The sequence below is a fragment of the Antechinus flavipes genome, chromosome 1 (genome assembly GCF_016432865.1).
Source record: "Antechinus flavipes isolate AdamAnt ecotype Samford, QLD, Australia chromosome 1, AdamAnt_v2, whole genome shotgun sequence".
NCBI classification, from domain to species: Eukaryota; Metazoa; Chordata; class Mammalia; order Dasyuromorphia; family Dasyuridae; genus Antechinus; species Antechinus flavipes.
In genome coordinates, this window is record NC_067398.1 from 382,652,475 (window position 1) to 382,671,161 (window position 18,687).

Sequence of the window (18,687 nt, forward strand, 5' to 3'; positions counted from 1 at the left end):
TTCAAGAGAAGCATAAAAAGGTAAAAAAGAAAAGACCTCTTAACTGTATTTCTGTTATGGGTATACACAGAGAGTGCATGTATGATCTGATTTTACAGTTATAATATAAAAAAGAAATTAGAGGTGAAAAATTCCCAACAAAACCTTTAGTTAATTTGATTACAAAAAGGAAATAGGAAAATGAAATTCTTAGTCTCAAAAATGAAAAGAGAGAACTTTCCACCAATGAAGAGGAAATTAGTGCAATAATTAGGAGTTATTTTGCCCAACTTTATGCCAATAAATTTCACAACCTAAGTGAAATGGAGAAATATCTACAAAAATATAGATTGCTCAGATTAACAGGAGAAGAAATAAATTACTTAAATAGTCCTATTTTAGAAAAAGTAATAGAACAAACCATTAATCAACTCCTTAAGAAAAAATATCCAGGACCAGAAGGATTTACATGTAAATTCTACCAAACATTTAAAGGACAATTAACTCCAATACTATATAAACTATTTGAAAACATAGGGAATGAAGGACTCTTAACAAATTCGTTTTATGACATAGACATGGTACTGATACCTAAATCAGGTAGGACAAAAAAAGAGAAAGAAAATTATAGACCAATCTCCCCAATGAATATTGATGTGAAAATCTTAAATAAAATATTAGCAAAGAGATTACAGAAAATCATTTCCAGGATAATACACTACAACCAAGTAAGATTTATACCAAGAATGCAGGACTGGTTTAATATTAGGAAAACTATTAACATAATTGACTATATCAATAGCTTAATTAACAAAAATGATATGATTATCTCAATAGATGCAGAAAAAGCATTTGATAAAATCCAACACCCATGCCTATTAAGAATATTAGAGAATATGGGAATAAATGGACTTTTCCTTCAAACAGTCAGTAGTTTCTATTTAAAATCATCAGCAAGTATCATATGTAATGGGGATTAACTGGAATCATTCCCAATAAGATCAGGGGTGAAACAAGGTTGCTCCACTATCACCATTACTATTTAATATTGCATTGGAAATGCTAGCTTTCGCAAAAAGAGAAGAAAAGAAGATTAAAGGAATTAGAATACATAATGAGGAAACCAAATTATCACTCTTTGCAGATGATATGATGGTATACTTAAAGAACACTAGATAATCAATTAAAGAACTATTAGAAGTAACCCACAACTTTAGCAAAGTTGCAGGATACAAGATAAATCCACATAAATCATTAGTATTTTTATATATCACTAACAAAATCCAATAGCAAGAAGTACAAAGAAAAATTCCATTTAAAATAACTGTTGATAGGATAAAATATTTGGGAATCTATCTGCCAAGGGATGATCAGGAACTATATGAGCAAAACTACAAAATACTTTTCACACAAATAAAGTCAGATCTAAGCAATTGGAAAAATATCAAGTGCTCTTGGATAGAGCGAGCTAATATAATAAAGATGACAATACTACCTAAACTTATCTATTTATTTAGCGCCATACCAATCAGACTCCCAAAAACTATTTTACTGACTAGAAAAAATAACAACAAAATTCATCTGGAAGAACAAAAGTTCAAGAATTTCAAGGAAATTAATGAAAAGCAAAGCAAATGAAGGTGGCCTCGCTATCTCTGATCTAAAACTATATTATAAAGCAGCAGCCATCAAAACCATTTGGTACTAAGAAATAGAGCAGTTGATCAGTGGAAACAGTGGATCAGTGTTCACAGAACAAAATAGTCAATAACTATAGCAATCTAGTATTTGACAAACCCAAGGGCCCCAGCTTTTGGGATAAGAATTCACTATTTGACAGTTTTTGGAAACTTGGATACTTGGAAACTAGTATGACAGAAACTGGGCACTGACCTACACCTAACACTGTATATCAAGATAAGGTCGAAATGGGTTCATGATCTAGACATAAAGAATGATATTATAAATAACTTAGAAGAACATAGGATAGTTTACCTCTCAGATCTGTGGAGGAAGAAGGAATTTATGACCAAAGAGGAACTAGAGATCATTACTGATCACAAAATAGATAATTTTGATTATATTAAGTTAAAAAGTTTTTGTACAAACAAAACTAGTACAGACAAGATTAGAAGGGAAGGAACAAACTGGGAAAATATTTTTATGTTCAGAGGTTCTGATAAAGGCCTCACTTCTAAAATATATAGAGAATTGACCAAATTTATAATAGTTCAAGCCATTCTCTAATTGATAAATGGTCAAAGAATATGAACAGACAATTTTCAGATGAAGAAACTGAAAGTATTTCTAGTCATATGAAAAGGTCCTCCAAATCAGTATTGATCAGAAAAATGCAAATTAAGACAACTCTGAGATACCATTAAACATACCTCTCAGATTGGCTAAGATAACAAGAAAAGATAATGACAAATGTTGGAGGGGATATGGGAAAACTGGGACATTAATACATTATTAGTGGAATTATGAATGGATCCAACCATTCTGGAGAGTGATTTGGAACTATGTTCAAAAAGTTATCAAACTGTGCATACTTTCTGATCCAGCAGTGTTTCTACTGAGCTTATATCCCAAAGAAATCTTAAAGGAAGCAAAGGGACCCATATGTGCAAGCCCTTTTGCAGTGGCTAGAAACTGGAAATTGAATGGATGCCCATCAATTGGAGAATGGCTGAATAAATTATGGTATATGAATGTTATGGAATATTATTGTTCTATAAAAAATGACCAGTAAGATGATTTCAGAGAGACTTGAAGAGACTTACATGAACTGATGCTAAGTGAAATGAGCAGAACCAAGAGATCATTATATATGGCAACAACAAGATTATATGATGATCAGTTCTGATGGACATGGTTCTCTTCAACAATGAGATGATTCAAACCAATTCCAATTGTTCAGTGATGAAGAGAGCCATCTACAGCCAGATAGAAGACTGTGGGAACTGATTGTGAATCACAACATAGCATTCTCACTCTCTCTCTTGTTGTTTGCTTGCATTTTATTTTCTTTCTCAGTTTTTTTCTCCTTTTTTGATCTGATTTTTCTTGTGCAGCAAGATAACTGTATAAATATGTATATATATTTTGGATTTAATATATATTTTAACATATTTAATATGTACTAGACTTCCTGCCAGCTAGGGAAGGAGGTGGGGGGTAAGAAGGAGAAAATTTAGAACAAAAGGTTTTGCAAGGGCTAATGTTGAAAAGTTACCCATGCATATATTTTGTAAATAAAAAGCTTTAATAAAAAAAAGAAAAAGAAAAAGAAATACACTATGCTTGAATCTCAGGTTTTACTGGGAAGAAGTGGAGATTCCCAGTTCCAATTCTCTCAGACACCTCAAACTACCATGATACAATCACATTATTTGCTGCAGGAAGTCCAATTTCTTTTGTCATCCGTGCCTTCCCACCAATTTAACACCCCTAATTTCAGTTTAATCTGGAGCAAAACTTCATTCACCTTATGGTGGTCCTGAGTCTAAACTGAATTGCTACTTTCTAGAAAGGAAAAGAAAAAAAAAACTACAACAATGGAGAGTTGATGGATTTGACCAAATACTAAAATTCATCATTTTGGTGTTTTAATGGTCCCTGAATGAAAAATCTACTATTTTTCAACAAACATTCAAGTCAGAAAACACTATTAAGTGCTTACTATCTGCAGAGAACTTGGCAGAGCTGGGCTGGGGGGATGCAAATACAGATCAACACCAAGTCCACTTTGAAGGGTTTTATAGTGGAATATAAGGAGTCTGTAGTCATTTGTGGCTGTGGCACATGATGGCCTTGCAATGACCAGAGATTCTCTTTGTTTCTCAGGGCCCATTGAAGAGTGCCAGCATAGCAATACTGTGAATTATTTCTGGTACAGGCAAACACTAAACATCACAACAGACATCAATGAAAGTGGGACCATACAGTGGAGGCTGGTTATGTGCTTAGTGGCTTGTTGGATGATTGTATATATCTGCGTAATCAGAGGTATTGAATCAACAGGAAAGGTGAGGATCTTATAAAGGCACTTGTAGAAGCTAAGCTGTTCACAGTTGTCTCTTGATATATGAAAAATGTTTCCTTAATGCCTATTGTGCTTTTGAAGATGAAGTGAGTATAATGGAATCCCAGGCTCCTTGCCTGCTGCCAAGCTTTTTTTTTTTTTCTTTTTCTTTCTTTTCTACTTTTTCATTTATTTAATATTTTATTTTTCCAGTTACATGTAAAACACTTTTTAACATTTGTTTTTAAAACTTTGAGTTCCAGATTCTCTCTTTCTTCTCTCCTCAGTCCAGTCCCATTGAAAAGGCACACATGAAGTTATGCAAAACATTTTCATAAATTCATATTACTAAATTTCAACTGGGCTTTTACTACTATATGGCTGTCTTCTTATTTTAACTTTATTGATTCTCCTTAGTGGCTCTTTCCAACATTGTATTTCCCCCTCCAAGCTCTTAATGGCTTCCTTTGGTTCTCTTAAGATCAAAGGATCATCATCATCATCATCATCAACAACAACAACAATAATAACTTCCACATAATACCCGTCTTACAGATATTCTCCTATTTTCCTGACAAAACCAGGACTATCTTGCATAAGCTCCCTATCTCCTCTATTCCATATTTCAAAACCATTTACAATTTCACCCTCCTTCCTCCCAAAATGTAAAAGAGATGCATCTTCTCCTTTTGCTTTTGATCCTATTTCCTTTTGAGTTTTCTAAAGCTTATCCTATCAATTATTCACTTTGTCTTCAGTCCCTCCCTATCTGCTGGTTAACTTTCCCACTCTTCACAAAAATACTTTTGTCTACTCATTCTTAGCAAATCTTCACTTGACTCTATTATACTGTCAAGATGTTGCTTCATATTTCACCTTCCTTTCAATGTTAAATTCCCAGATTCAGTCAGCTACACTAGCTATCTCCATAGTTTTATTGAATTGCTCACTTTTTAACCCATTGCAAAATAACTTGTGACCTCATCACTCTACTAAGTTTGTTCTCTCCAAGGCTGCCAATGAGAAGCTATGGGAAGAGTATGTAGATTTGAAGTCAGAGAATGTAGGTTTGAATTCTGGATCTGCTACTGTATTACTTTAGATAAGTTATTTAATTTCTCCCTCATTTTCTTCATCTCTAAACTGAAGATGTTGGATTATATGACTTCTGAGGTCCCTATCAACTTTAAATACAGTATATTCCAAAAGCCTTGGTATAATTTTAAGTTTTTAATAAGCTTTACAAATTTTTATTGGTTTTAATATTTTTAAATTATTAATTAATAAGATTATTTTAAAAGCTTATAACTGCACCAAGACTATTGGGACATCCTATATATTATTATATAATATCTTAACTGCTAAATTCAATGACTTTTTTTCTATATTCTCATTCTCTTCGACCTTTCTGATATCATCTTCTCTTCTGTAACAACTCTTTTTTCTGTTTCTCCTCCTTCTGTTTGATTATTTGTTTCCAGTTTCTTTGGCTAAATCAACATCTATCTCTTGCCTCCAAACTCCCTACCCCATAATCACACTCCTCCCCTTCTCCATTCTTAGACTTCTTCTCTCTCTCTTCTCTCCTTTGATCTAATCAACTTCCATGATCTCTCAAGGAGACAGGAGTGCTCTTCTGCCCTTCCATTACATTCTTTAAAAACATAACAGGCTTAGGCAATTATCATTTATATATAAAATTATCATTATAAGCAAATCCCAATCTATATATCTAGCTATATTCTTAATCTTTTTCTCTCCTCATGTCTTGCCTTGTATATTATCCAATCATTTTGGATGTCTTTTCATGGAAGTTTCATCAACATCTCAAACTCAAATGTCTAAAACAGGATTCATCATCTTCCTCTCTAAATTCCTCTCTTCTCTCTCCTAGACTTCTTATTCCATTTAGAGTACCATCATCATCCTCCCAATCACCCAGATTCATAATCTCTGTATCATTATTAACTCTTTTCCCTTCCTCATGTGCCATATCCAGTCAGTGACAAATATTAGTAATTCTACATATAGAATTTTATAAAGCAATTCTCTCTCCATAGTATGTCTCAGTATTATCTCCTCTTTTCTGATGAAGCTATTATTCTACTTTAGGCTTTCATCATCTCTCATCTGTACTACTATCTTACCTTAATCCTCAATTGGTTTCTATTCTTCCAATCTGTCCCTTCTCCAGTCATTTCTCCAAACAGGTGATAAATTTATTTTCAAAAGACTTAGTCCTAACCATATCACTCAAAAACTTTCAGTAACTCCCCATTGCTCTTAAGATAAAGTACAGTGTCATCAGTTTGGTATTTCAGGCTCCCTACAATCTGGCTACTGCCAACCTTTCCAATTTTTCTCTATACCTCTTTTCTTTGCAAACCTTATGTTCCAGCTAAACTATACTAGTAACTGTTTTTAAAACATGCTACCTTTTGTTCTCATATCCATTCATTGCATAAGTGCCTGACTTTTCACCTCTACCTCTTAGTAGGTAGAATCCTTATTTTTCCCCAAGACCTAGCTCAGTTGCTACCTTTTTCCCAAAGTCTTCCCCCATCTCCCCACTTATTAATTCTCTCTTCCTCCTTAATTTACCTTTGTAGTGCACTTATTTGGAGTCAAGTTGTTGAATATGGTCCCCATTTCACTAAAATATAAGCTCTCTGAGGGTTTGTATCACCATTCTCATCTAGTACTTTTCACATAGGCAATTAACAAATATTTATTAATTCAAATTGGTACACACAGGATATACAGAATCTAACACTGTCCAATTTCCTAATTAATCCTCAAGGATTAACTAATTATTCATTGTAATTAGTTAAAATTATAATCCTACAAGAAGATGTGTTGGTCCTAGCTATTTATTTCTCCAAAATCTTTCTAGAAAACTCCCTTTAGTGATTCTCTTGTGGAAGATGTAAGGGTAGAGTAGGCCATGGTAATGTCTTCACCTGGGGTATCTTAGGGTCTTCTAAAGATCTTAACAATGATCCAAATAATACATAAAGAAAATGTTCCTTGGTTCATCAACCATTCACTATTTCTTCATTCTCTTGTGCAGGCCATTTATTTTACTGCCCTCTTTCCTTATTTGGTCTTGACCATCTTCCTCATCCGAGGACTCACTCTTCCTGGAGCTACTGAAGGATTAATTTACCTCTTTACACCTAATGTAAGTACAGGTAGGTCTCATTGAGTCTGCATAAAAGGGCCTAAACCACTGGTCAATTTGGAAATATCAGTTTAAAAAAGCACCCCCTAAAAAAACTACCACAATTCTATGTCAGTACAAGATAAATTTTGTTGAAAGAATGAATTAAAGTTGCTGATACAGGGATCTGTCTTATGCCAGAAGAACTCAACTCTAGTTTTACTTTGCAAAGTTATCAAAGAGATGTGCAGCAAGACAACTATAAATATGTACACATATATTGTCTTTAACATATACTTTAACATGTTTAACATGTATGAACTACCTGCATCTAGAGGAGGGGGTAGGGGAAAGGAGGGGAAAAGTGGGAACAGAAGGTTTTGCAAGGGTCAATATTGAAAAATTACCCATGCATATGTTTTGTAAATAAAAAGTTATAATAATGAAAAAAAAGTTATCAAAGAGAACCTATTCTCAAAGGTCTGAATATCTCACAATGGTGTTATAATTGACTACCTACTAGGTGAACAAATGTATGAGGTAACCTAATAATGTTAGCCCTCTTTCAAAATATATTAATTTTTCTCTAAGTTTCTCCCACTGAGACCTTTTGGTTACTAAATATCCTCAGAAAGAGCTTAGGATCCTACCTTTAGGGCTAGAAGGAACCATAAAGCTCATCTATTTCAAAACCTTTTTTTAAAAGCCAAGGATGTTACACTGGTAGTAAATGGCAGAGAACAGATTTGAACTTCTGACACCATATCCAGCCTTCCCCAGACTGCCTTTTATTTTTTAAATATTATTTTGTTTTGTTTTACCAATTACATGTTAAGACAATTGTAGCATTCATTTTTAGGTGTGGGTTTTTTTTTTTTTTTTTTGTTTTTTTGTTTTTTTGTGAAGCAATTAGGGATCAATAAATTGTCCAGGTCACATAGCTAGTAAGTGTTAAGTGTCTGAGGCCACATTTGAACTCAGGTCCTCCTGACGTCATGGTCAGTACTCTATTCACTATACCATCTAGCTGCCCCTTTAGCATTCATTTTTACAAGATTCTGAGGTCCAAATTTTCCTCCCTCCCTTCTTCCTCTCCCTTTTTTCTAAAAGGCTAGGCAATTTCACATAGGTTATATATGTTAAATTGTGTAAAACATTTCCATCTTAGTCACAGTTGTGAAAAAGGAACAAATCAAAAGGAAAACAAAAACACAAAAAAGAATGAAGTGAAAAAAGAATGTTTTGATCTGCACTCAGAGTCCATCAGATTTTTTTTTAAATAATAGCTTTTTATTTTCAAAATACATGCAAAGGTAGTTTTCAACATTTATCTTTGCAAAACTTTATGCTCCAAATGTTTTCCCTCCCTTCTCCCTACTCCTTCCCCTAAACAGCAAACAATCCAGTACATGTTAAACTTGTGCAGTTCTTCTATACATATTTCCACATTTATCATTCTGCACCAGAAAAATCAGATAAAAACAGAAAACAATTGAGAAAGAAAAAAAAAGCAAGCAAAAACAACAAAAAAGTGAAAACAATATGTTATTATTTACATTCAGTCCCCACAGTCCTTCTGGTTGTAGATGGCTCTCTTCATCACAAGTCTATTGGAATTAACCTGAATCACCTCACTGTTGAAAAGAGCCAAGCCCGTCACAGTTGATCGTCACATAATCTTGTTTTTGCTGTGTACAATGTTCTCTTGGTTTTATTTACTTCATCTTATGCAAGTCTCTTCAGGCCTTTCTGATAGTTATGATATATAATATATGTATATGTATAATATATGATATGTATATCATAACTTATTCAGCCATTCTCCAAATGATGGGCATCCACTCACTTTTTCAGTTCCTTGCCTCTACAAAAAGGACTTTTACAAACATTTTTGCATGTATTGGTCCTTTTCCCTTTCTCATGATCTCTTTGGGTTACAAACCCAGCAGAGACATTGCTGGATCAAAAGGTATGCACAGTTTGATAGCCCATTGGGCATAGTTCCAACTTGCTCTCCAGAATAGTTAGATCAGTTCACAATGCACTACCTAAACTAATCTATTTATTTAGTGCTATACCAATCAAAATCCCAAGAAACTATTTTACTGACCTAAAAAAAATCTATAATAATTCTACTAAGAATGCATTTGTGTCCCAATTTTCCCACATCCTTTCCAACATTTATCATTTTCCTTTTTTTCATCATCTTGGTCAATCTGATAGTTGTGAGGTGGTAACTTAGAGTTATTTTAATTGTCACTTCTCTAATCAAAAGTTATTTAGAACACTTCTGCATATATCGATAGAAAGCTTTGATTTCTTCATCTGAAAACTGCTTGTTCATATTGTTTGACCATTTATTATTTGGGAAATGACTTGAATTTTTATAAATTTGATTCAGTTCTCTATATACTTAAGAAATAAGGCCTTTAAAAGTAAGGAACTATTTGAACACAACTACAAAACATTTTCCACACCAATAAAGTCAGATCTAATCAATTAGAAAAATATCAAGTGTTCATGTGTAGGCTGGCTGAATATAATAAAAATGACAATACTACCTAAATTAATCTACTTATTCAGTGCCGAACACCCAGGAAATTACTTTACAAATCTAGAAAAAAAACAATAAAATTCATCTGGAAGAACAAAAAGTCAAGAATTTCAAGGGAATTAATGAAAAGAAAAGCAAATAAAGGTGGCCTAGCTGTACTAGATCTAAAAGTATATTAGAAAGCAGCAGTCATCAAAACCATTTGATATTGGCTAAGAAATAGAGTCATTGATCAGTGAAATAGGTTAGGTTCACAGAACAAAAAAGTCAATGACTATAACAATCTAATGTTTGACAAACCCAAAGATCTAGCTTTTGGGATAAGAATTCATTATTTGACAAAAACTGCTGGGAAAATTGGAAACTAATATGGCAGAAACTAGGCATTGACCCACACCTAACACTGTATACCAAGATAAGTTCAAAATGAGTTCATGATCTAGACATAAAGAATGAGATTATAAATAAATTAGAGGAACATAGGATAGTTTACCTCTCATACAGGTCAAGAATTTCAAGGGAACATGGACCCACACTTAACACCATATACCAAGATAAGATCAAAATGGGTCCATGACCTAGGCATAAAGAACAAGAATATAAATAAATTAGAGGAACATAGGATAGTTTATCTCTCAGACTTGTGGAGGAGAAAGAAATTTGTGACCAAAGATGAACTAGAGTCCATTACTGATCACAAAATAGAAAATTTTGATTTTATCAAATTAAAAAGCCTTTGTACAAACAAAACTAATGCAAACAAGATTAGAAGGGAAGCAACAAACTGGGAAAACATCTTCACAGTTAAAGGCTCTGATAAAGGCCTCATTTCCAAAATATATAGAGAACTGACTCTAATTTGTAAGAAATCAAGCCATTCTCCAATTGATAAATGGTTAAAGGATATGAACAGACAATTTTCAGATGATGAAATTGAAACTATTACCACTCATATGAAAGAGTGTTCCAAATCATTATTGATCAGAGAAATGCAAATTAAGACAACTCTGAGATACCACTACACACCTGTCAGATTGGCTAAGATGACAGGAAAAAATAATGATGAATATTGGAGGGGATGCAGGACAACTGGGACACTGATGCATTGTTGGTGGAGTTGTGAACGAATCCAACCATTCTGGAGAGCAATCTAGAATTATGCCCAAAAAATTATCAAATTGTGCATACCCTTTGATCCAGCAGTGCTACTACTGGGCTTATACCCCAAAGAGATACTAAAGAAGGGAAAGGGACCTGTATGTGCCAAAATGTTTGTGGCAGCCCTGTTTGTAGTGGCTAGAAACTGGAAAATGAATGGATGCCCATCAATTGGAGAATGGCTGGGTAAATTGTGGTATATGAATGTTATGGAATATTATTGTTCTGTAAGAAATGACCAGCAGGATGAATACAGAGAGGCTTGGAGAGACCTACATGAACTGATGCTGAGTGAAATGAGCAGAACCAGGAGATCATTATATACTTCGACAACGATATTGTATGAGGATGTATTCTGATGGAAGTGGATTTCTTTGACAAAGAGACCTAACAGTTTCAATTGATAAATGATGGAGAGAAGCAGCTACACCCAAAGAAAGAACACTGGGAAACGAATGCGAACTATCTGCATTTTTGTTTTTCTTCCTGGGTTATTTTTACCTTCTGAATCCAGTTCTCCCGGTGCAACAAGAGAACTGTTTGGTTCTGCAAACATATATTGTATCTAGGATATACTGCAACATATCTAACATATATAGGACTGCTTGCCATCTAGGGGAGGGGGTGGAGGGAGGGAGGGGAAAAATCAGAACAGAAATGAGTGCAAGGGATAATGTTGTAAAAAATAGTACCCTGGCATGGATTCTGTCAATATAAAGTTATTATTAAATAAAATAAAATAAAATATTAAAAAAAAAGAAAAAAAAGAATTTCAAGGGAATTAATGAAAAAAATACAAATGAAGGTGGTCTAGCTCTGCTAGACCTAAAACTATATTATAAAGCAGCAGTCATTAAAACTACTTGGTACTGGCTAAGAAACAGAGTAGTTGATCAGTGGAATAAATTAGGTTCACAGGATAAAATATCCAATAACTACAGCAATCTAGTGTTTGACAAACCCAAACACTCCAACTTTTGGGACAAGAACTCACTATTTGACAAAAACTGCTGGGGAAATTAGAAATTAATATGGCAGAAACTAGGCATTTGACCCACACCTAACATTATATACCAAGATAAGGTTGAAATGGGTTCATGATCTAAACATAAAGAGTAATAATATAAACAAATTAGAAGAACAAAGGACAGTTAACCTCTCAGATCTATGGAGGAGGAAGGAAATTGTGACCAAAGAAGAACTAGAGATTCTTATTAAACAAAAAAAAGTTAATTTTGATTATATTAAGTTAAAAAAGATTTTGTACAAAAAAAACCAATGCAAAAAAGATAAGAAGGGAAGCAATAAACTGGGGGAAAATGTTTACATTCAAGGGTTCTGATAAAGGCTTCATTTCTAAAATATGTAGAGAATTGATTCAAATTTATAAGAATTCAAGCCATTCTCCAATTGATAAATGGTCAAAGGATATGAAAAGACAACTTTCAAATGAAGAAATTGAAACCATTTCTAGTCACATGAAAAGGTGTTTTAAATTACTATTGATCAGAGAAATTCAAATTAAGATAATGCTGAGGTACCACTACACACTTTCAGATTGGCTAAGATGACAGGAAAAGATAATGATGAATGTTGGAGGGGATATGGGAAAACTAGAACACTGATACATTGTTGGTGGAATTGTGAACTGATCCAACCATTCTGGAGAGCAACTTGGAACTATGCCAAAAGGGCTATCAAACTTGCACACCCTTTGATCCAGCAGTGTTTCTATTAGGCTTATATCCCAAAGAGATCTTAAAGGAGAAAAAGGGACCCACATGTGCAAAAATATTTGTGGCAGCCTTTTTTGTAGTGGCAAGAAACTGAAAACAGCGCGGATACACATCAGTTGGGGAATGCCTGAATAAGTTATGGTATGTGAATATTATAGAATATTATTGTTCTGTAAGAAATGACTAGCAGGATGATTTCAGAGAAGCTGGAAAGACTTACATGAACTGATGCTAAGTGAAATGAGCAGAATCAGGAGATCGTTGTATACAACAACATTAATATTATAAATGATCAGTTCTGATGAACGTGTCTCTTTCCAACAATGAGATGATTGAGGCCAGTTCCAATGATCTTGTGATGAAGAGACCATCTACACCCAGAAAGAGGACTGTGGGAACTGAGTGTGGATTACAGCATAGTATCTTCACTCTTGTTGTTTGCTTTCATTTTGTTTTCTTTCTCATTTTTTCCCTTTTTGATCTGATTTTTCTTGTGCAGCATGATAATTGTGTAAATATGTATACATATATTGGATTTACCATATTTTAAATATGTTTAACATATATTGGATTACTTGCCATCTAGGGGAGGGAGTGGGGGTAAGGAAGAAAACAATTGAAATTCAAGGTTTTGCGAGGATCAATGTCAAAAAATTATCTGTGCATATGTTTTGAAAATAAAAAGCTGTAATTAAAAAATAGTAAAATTAAACAAAGAAATGAGGCCTTTATGAGAGACATTTGCTATAAACATTACCCAGTTTTCTGATTTCCTTCTAATTTTGTTTTCATTTTTTGTTGTATTGGTTTTGTGTGTAGTTTAAGCTTTTTATTTTAATATTATCAAAATTATTTTATAATGCTCTCTGTCTTATTTGGTCATGAATTCTTCCTTTCCCCATGGATCTGACAGGTAGATTACTTCTGGATCTTCTAATTTGATTATGATGTCACCCTTAATGTTTAAATCATGCACCCATTTTGGCCTTATCTTAGTATATATTGTGAGATATTAGTCTATATCTAATGTTCTACTATTTTCCTGTTTTCCGGTTTTCATTGAATAGTGAATTCATATCCCAAAGCCTGGGATCTTTGGATTTATCAAATGACCAGTAGGTTACAATGGTCTTTGGGTTTATCAAACATTAAATTACTATGGTCATTGTGTATGTGCCTTATGTACCTAATTTATTTCACTGATTCACTACTCTATTTCTTAACTAGTAATTTCTTAACTAGTATCAGATAGTTTTGATGATTACTGCTCTATAATAAAGTTTGAGATATGGTATTGCTAAGCCACCTTCTTTTTTTTTTGTCATTAATTCCCTTGATATTCTTGAATTTTTGTTCTTCCAGATGAATTTTGTTGTTATTTTTTCAAGATCAAAAAATTTTGGCAGTTTGATGGGCATGGCATTAAGTAAATTAGTTTAGGCAGAATTATCATTTTTTAAATCTTAGTTCAGCCTACCATGATAAATTTTTCTAATTGTTTATATCTGATTTTATTTTGTGAAAAATCTTTTGTAATTGTGTTGATATAGTTCTTGGATTGGTCCTCACAGGTAGACTCCCAAATATTTTATATTGTTTACAGGTATTTTAAATTGGATTTCTTTTTCTGTTCCTTACTGTGCTGATTGTTTATGTAGGTTTATCTTATATTCTACAACTTTGTTAAAGTTGTTAAGTATACCATCATATTATCTGCAAAGAGTGATAGTTTTGTTTTCTCATTGCCTATTCTAATTCCTTCAATTGTTTTCTTCTCTTATTGCTACAGATAACATTTCTATTACTATACTGAATAATAGTGATGATAATGAGCATTCTTGCTTCATGATCTTGATGGGAAGGTCTCTAATTTACTCCTATTACAGATAAGGCTTGCTTATGTTTTAGAGAGATACTTTTTATTGTTTTAAGAAACACTCCCTTTATTAATATGTTAACTATTGTTTTTAATAATAATGGATGCTGTATTTTGTCAAAATCTTTTTCAACAACCATTGGAATAATAATATGATTTCTTTTGGTTTTGTTATTGATATGGTGAATTATGTTGTTAGTTTTCCTAATTTTGAGCCAATTTTGAGCCAAAACAATTGAAATTCTTGGTATAATTCCCACTTGATCAAAGTATATAATCCTTGTGATATATTGCTGTAAAATTGCCTTGATAATAATTGGTTCAAAATTTCTGGATCAATATTCACTGGTCTATAATTTTCTTTCTCTGTTTTGGCTCTTTCTGGTTTAGGTATTAACAGCATATTTGTGTCTTAAGTGGAGTTTGGTAGGACTCCTTCACCTATTTTTCCAAATAGTTTATATAGTATTGGAATTAATTGCTCTTTGAATGTTTGGTATAATTCACAAACTCATCTGGTGCTGGGGATTTTTTCTTAGGCAGTCCATTAATGGTTTGTTTAATTTCTTTTTCTAAAATGGGATTATTTAGGCATTCTATTTCCTTATTTGTTAATCTGGGTAATTTATATTTTCATAAATATTCATCAAATAAAATACTTATTTTTAAAATATATAGAGAACTGACTAAAATTTAAAAGAATACAAATCATTCCTCAATTGATAAATAGTCAAAGTATATGAACAAACAATTTTCAGATGAAGAAATTACAGCCTTGTTTACAGTTTGGTTAAGATGACAAAAAAAGATAATGAAGAAAGTTGGAGGGGGTGTGAAGAAATTGGGACACTAATGCAATGTTGATAGAGTTGTGAAATGATCCAATAAGTCTTGAGAACAATTTGGAATTAAAGATCTATAAAACTATGCATATCCTTTGATCCAATAATCTCAGTATTGGGTCTGTATTCCAAAAGATCATAAAAAAGGCGAAAAGAATTACATGTGCAAAATTTTTTTGTAACAGCTCCCTGTAGTGGTAAAGAACTGGAAATTAAGAGGCTGCTCCTCAGTTGGGGAATGGCTGAAGAAGTTATGGTATATAAAGGTAATGGAATATTATTGTTCTATAAGAAATAATGAGCAGGATAAGTTCATAAAAAAATTGGAAAGATCTACATGAACTGATTTTGAGTGAAGTGAATAGAACCAAAAGAATATTGTACACAGTAACAAGATATGTGATAATCAACTGTAATGGACTTGACTCTTCTCAACAATAAAGTGATCCAAGGCAATTTCAATAATCTTGGGATGGAAAATACCAATAACATCCAGAGAGAGAATTATGGAGAGTGAATATGGATTGAAGCATAGTATTTTTATCTTTATATTTGTTTATTTTCTTTTTTGTGTTTTTTTTTTCTTTTGGTTTAATTTTTCTCACACAACATGACAGATAAGGAAATATGTTTTAAAAGATTTCACATATTTAACCTATATCAGAATACTTGCTGTTTTGGGGAAAGGAAAGGTAAGAAAGGAGGGAGAAAAATTTAGAATGCAAAGTTTTGCAAAAATAAATGTTGAAAACTATATGTATTTGGAAAAATAAATACCATTGAAAAAATATTCATCAATATTTCTCTCAGATTATCAGATTTGCTGACACACAATTGGGCAAAATATTTCCTAATGATTTCTTTAATTTTTTCTTTATTGTTGTTGATTTCACCCTTTTCATTTTTGATACTGGAGATGTCTTTTTTCTTTTTTAAAAATTAAAATAAGCAATCGTTTGTCTACCTTATTGTTTCCCCCTCACAAAATCAGATTCTAGTTTTATTTATTAACTCAATAGATTTTCTAAAAAACTTTCAATCTAATTAATCTCTCATTGGATTTTTGTTTTCAATTTGGTGTTTAATTGAGGATTCAAAATTTGTCTTTTTCTAGTTTTCTTAGTTGCATGCTAAATTCATTGATTTGTTCTTTTTCTATTTTGTTTATTCAAGAATTTAGAGAAATAATATTTTCCCTAACTACTGCTTTGACTGCATCCCATAAATTTTGGGGTATTGTCTCATTGTTATCATTCTCTAATGAAATTATTGATTCTTTCTATGATTTGTTTTTTTGCCCATTTATTCTTTAGAGTTAATTTATGTAGTTTCCAATTAATTTTTATCTATCTCTCCAGTGTCCTTTGTTGAATAGAATTTTTATTTCATTATGATCCAAAAAATACATTTAATATTTCTGCCTTTCAACATTTGATTTTGAAGGTTTTATGTTCTATTATATGATCAGTTTTTGTGTAGTTGCCATATGCTCTGAGGAAAAAGTATATTCATTCTGTTCCCATTCAATTTTCTCCAGAGATTTGTTTTGTCTAACTTTTCTAATATTTATTCTATTTTCCTCTTTAGTTGTTTTTTTGGTTTGAATTTATCAAGTTCTGAGATGGGACACTTGAGGTTCCCCACTTCTGTAGTTTTATGGTCCAATTCTTCCTTTAACTCATTTAACTTCTCCTTCAAGAATTTGGGTGCTGGATCCCTTGGTGCATATTTATTTAGTAGTATTCTCTGTATGTCTCCTTGCTTCAAGTGTGTTTCTTATAAGATTCTGGTTTTTGATTCACTCTGCTATCAATTTCACTTTTATAGTCGATTTCATCTCATTCACACCTCACAGTTAGGATTACTGTGTATTTCCCTCCATCCTATTTTTATTCCTGTTGGTCCTTTCTCTCTTTTCATCCTTTCCCTCCTCAGCAATATTTTGCTTCTGTCTACCACCTCCCCTGATCTGCTCTCCTTTCTGTCAGTCCCCTGCCTCTTTATTTAATCTTCTCTCCTGCTACTTCCCTATTAAGAAAAACAGATATCTATATTTAGCTGATTGTGTATATTATTCCCTCTTTGAGCTAATACTAATGAGAGTAAAATTCAAGTGATACCCATCAGGCACCTTCTCATTTTCCCTTCCATTGTAACAGATCTTTCATGCCTCTTAATGTGAAATCATTTCTCTCATTCTATCACTCCCTTCCTTCTGCATCCAGTTTACTTCTCTTTCTCATCCCTTAATTTTTTTGTTATTCCCTCAAATTCACTTTATACCTGTGCAGTCAGTCCATGTATATTTCTTCTATTTGCACTATTAGTGATATATTTTTAAGATTTACAAATATTATCTTCTCATGTAGAGGTCTAAACAGTTTAGCTTTATTGAAACCCTTATGTTTTTCTTTTCCCTTTTTACCTGTATATGCTTCTTTTGGATCTTGATAATGGAGATCAAATTTTTGGTTTAATTTTGGTCTTGTCCTTATGAAAGCCTGAAACTCTTCCATTTCATTGAATTACCATTATCCTCCCTGCCTTGATATAGTAAGTGATTGTTGATTGCTGTTCTCACTCCTTTGCCTTCTGGAATATAGTGTTCCATGACCTCCAATCTTTTAATATTGCATCTAGTTAGTTCTGTGTAATCCTGATTGTGGTTCTGATACTTAAGTTATTTCTTTCTGACCACTTGTAGTTTTTTTTTCTCTGACCTGATCGTTCTGAAATTTGGCTGTGATGTTGCTTGGAGTTTTTATTCTGTGATCTCTTTCCTGAGGTGATTGATGGAGTCTTTAAATGACTATTTTGCCCTCTTTCTCCAGGATATCAGGGCAGTTTTCTTTGATAATATCTTGAAAGATGTTGTCCAGATTCCTCTATCAATTATGGCTTTCAAGTAGTCCACTGATTCTGACATTATTTCTCCTGGATTTATTTTCCAGGTCAGTTGTTTTCCTATGACATATTTTACATTTTCTTCTATTTTTTTCATTCTTTTTTTATTTGTTTGATTGATTCTTGATGTCTCGTAGAGTCATTAATTTCCACTTGCCCAATTCAGATTTTTAAGGAGTAGTTTTTCCTCCATTAATTTTGTACCTTTTTTTTCTATTTGATCATTTGTACTTTTTAAGGAGTTCTTTTCTTCAGTGGACTTTTGTATTTATTTTTGTATTCGGCCAATTCTACATTTCTTTTTTCCAAGCTGTTGACTCTTTTTTTCATAATTCTCTTGCATCATTTATTTCTTTTCCCAATTTTTCTTCTACTTCTCTTAAATGATTTTTAAATTCCTTTTTGAGCTCTAGTATGAGTTCTCTTTGGGCTTGAGATCACTTCTCATTTTTCG

At 32.7% G+C, this 18,687-nt stretch overlaps 1 protein-coding gene across 1 annotated transcript in view; it reads left to right on the top strand.

The window, feature by feature from the left end:
* SLC6A18 (solute carrier family 6 member 18) overlaps window positions 1-18,687 on the top strand; it is a 58,791-nt gene that overhangs the window by 24,548 nt on the left and 15,556 nt on the right. The window contains 2 exon segments of the mRNA XM_051969805.1: window positions 3,826-4,007; window positions 7,074-7,184. Coding sequence (XP_051825765.1) covers window positions 3,826-4,007; window positions 7,074-7,184 — 293 coding nt within the window.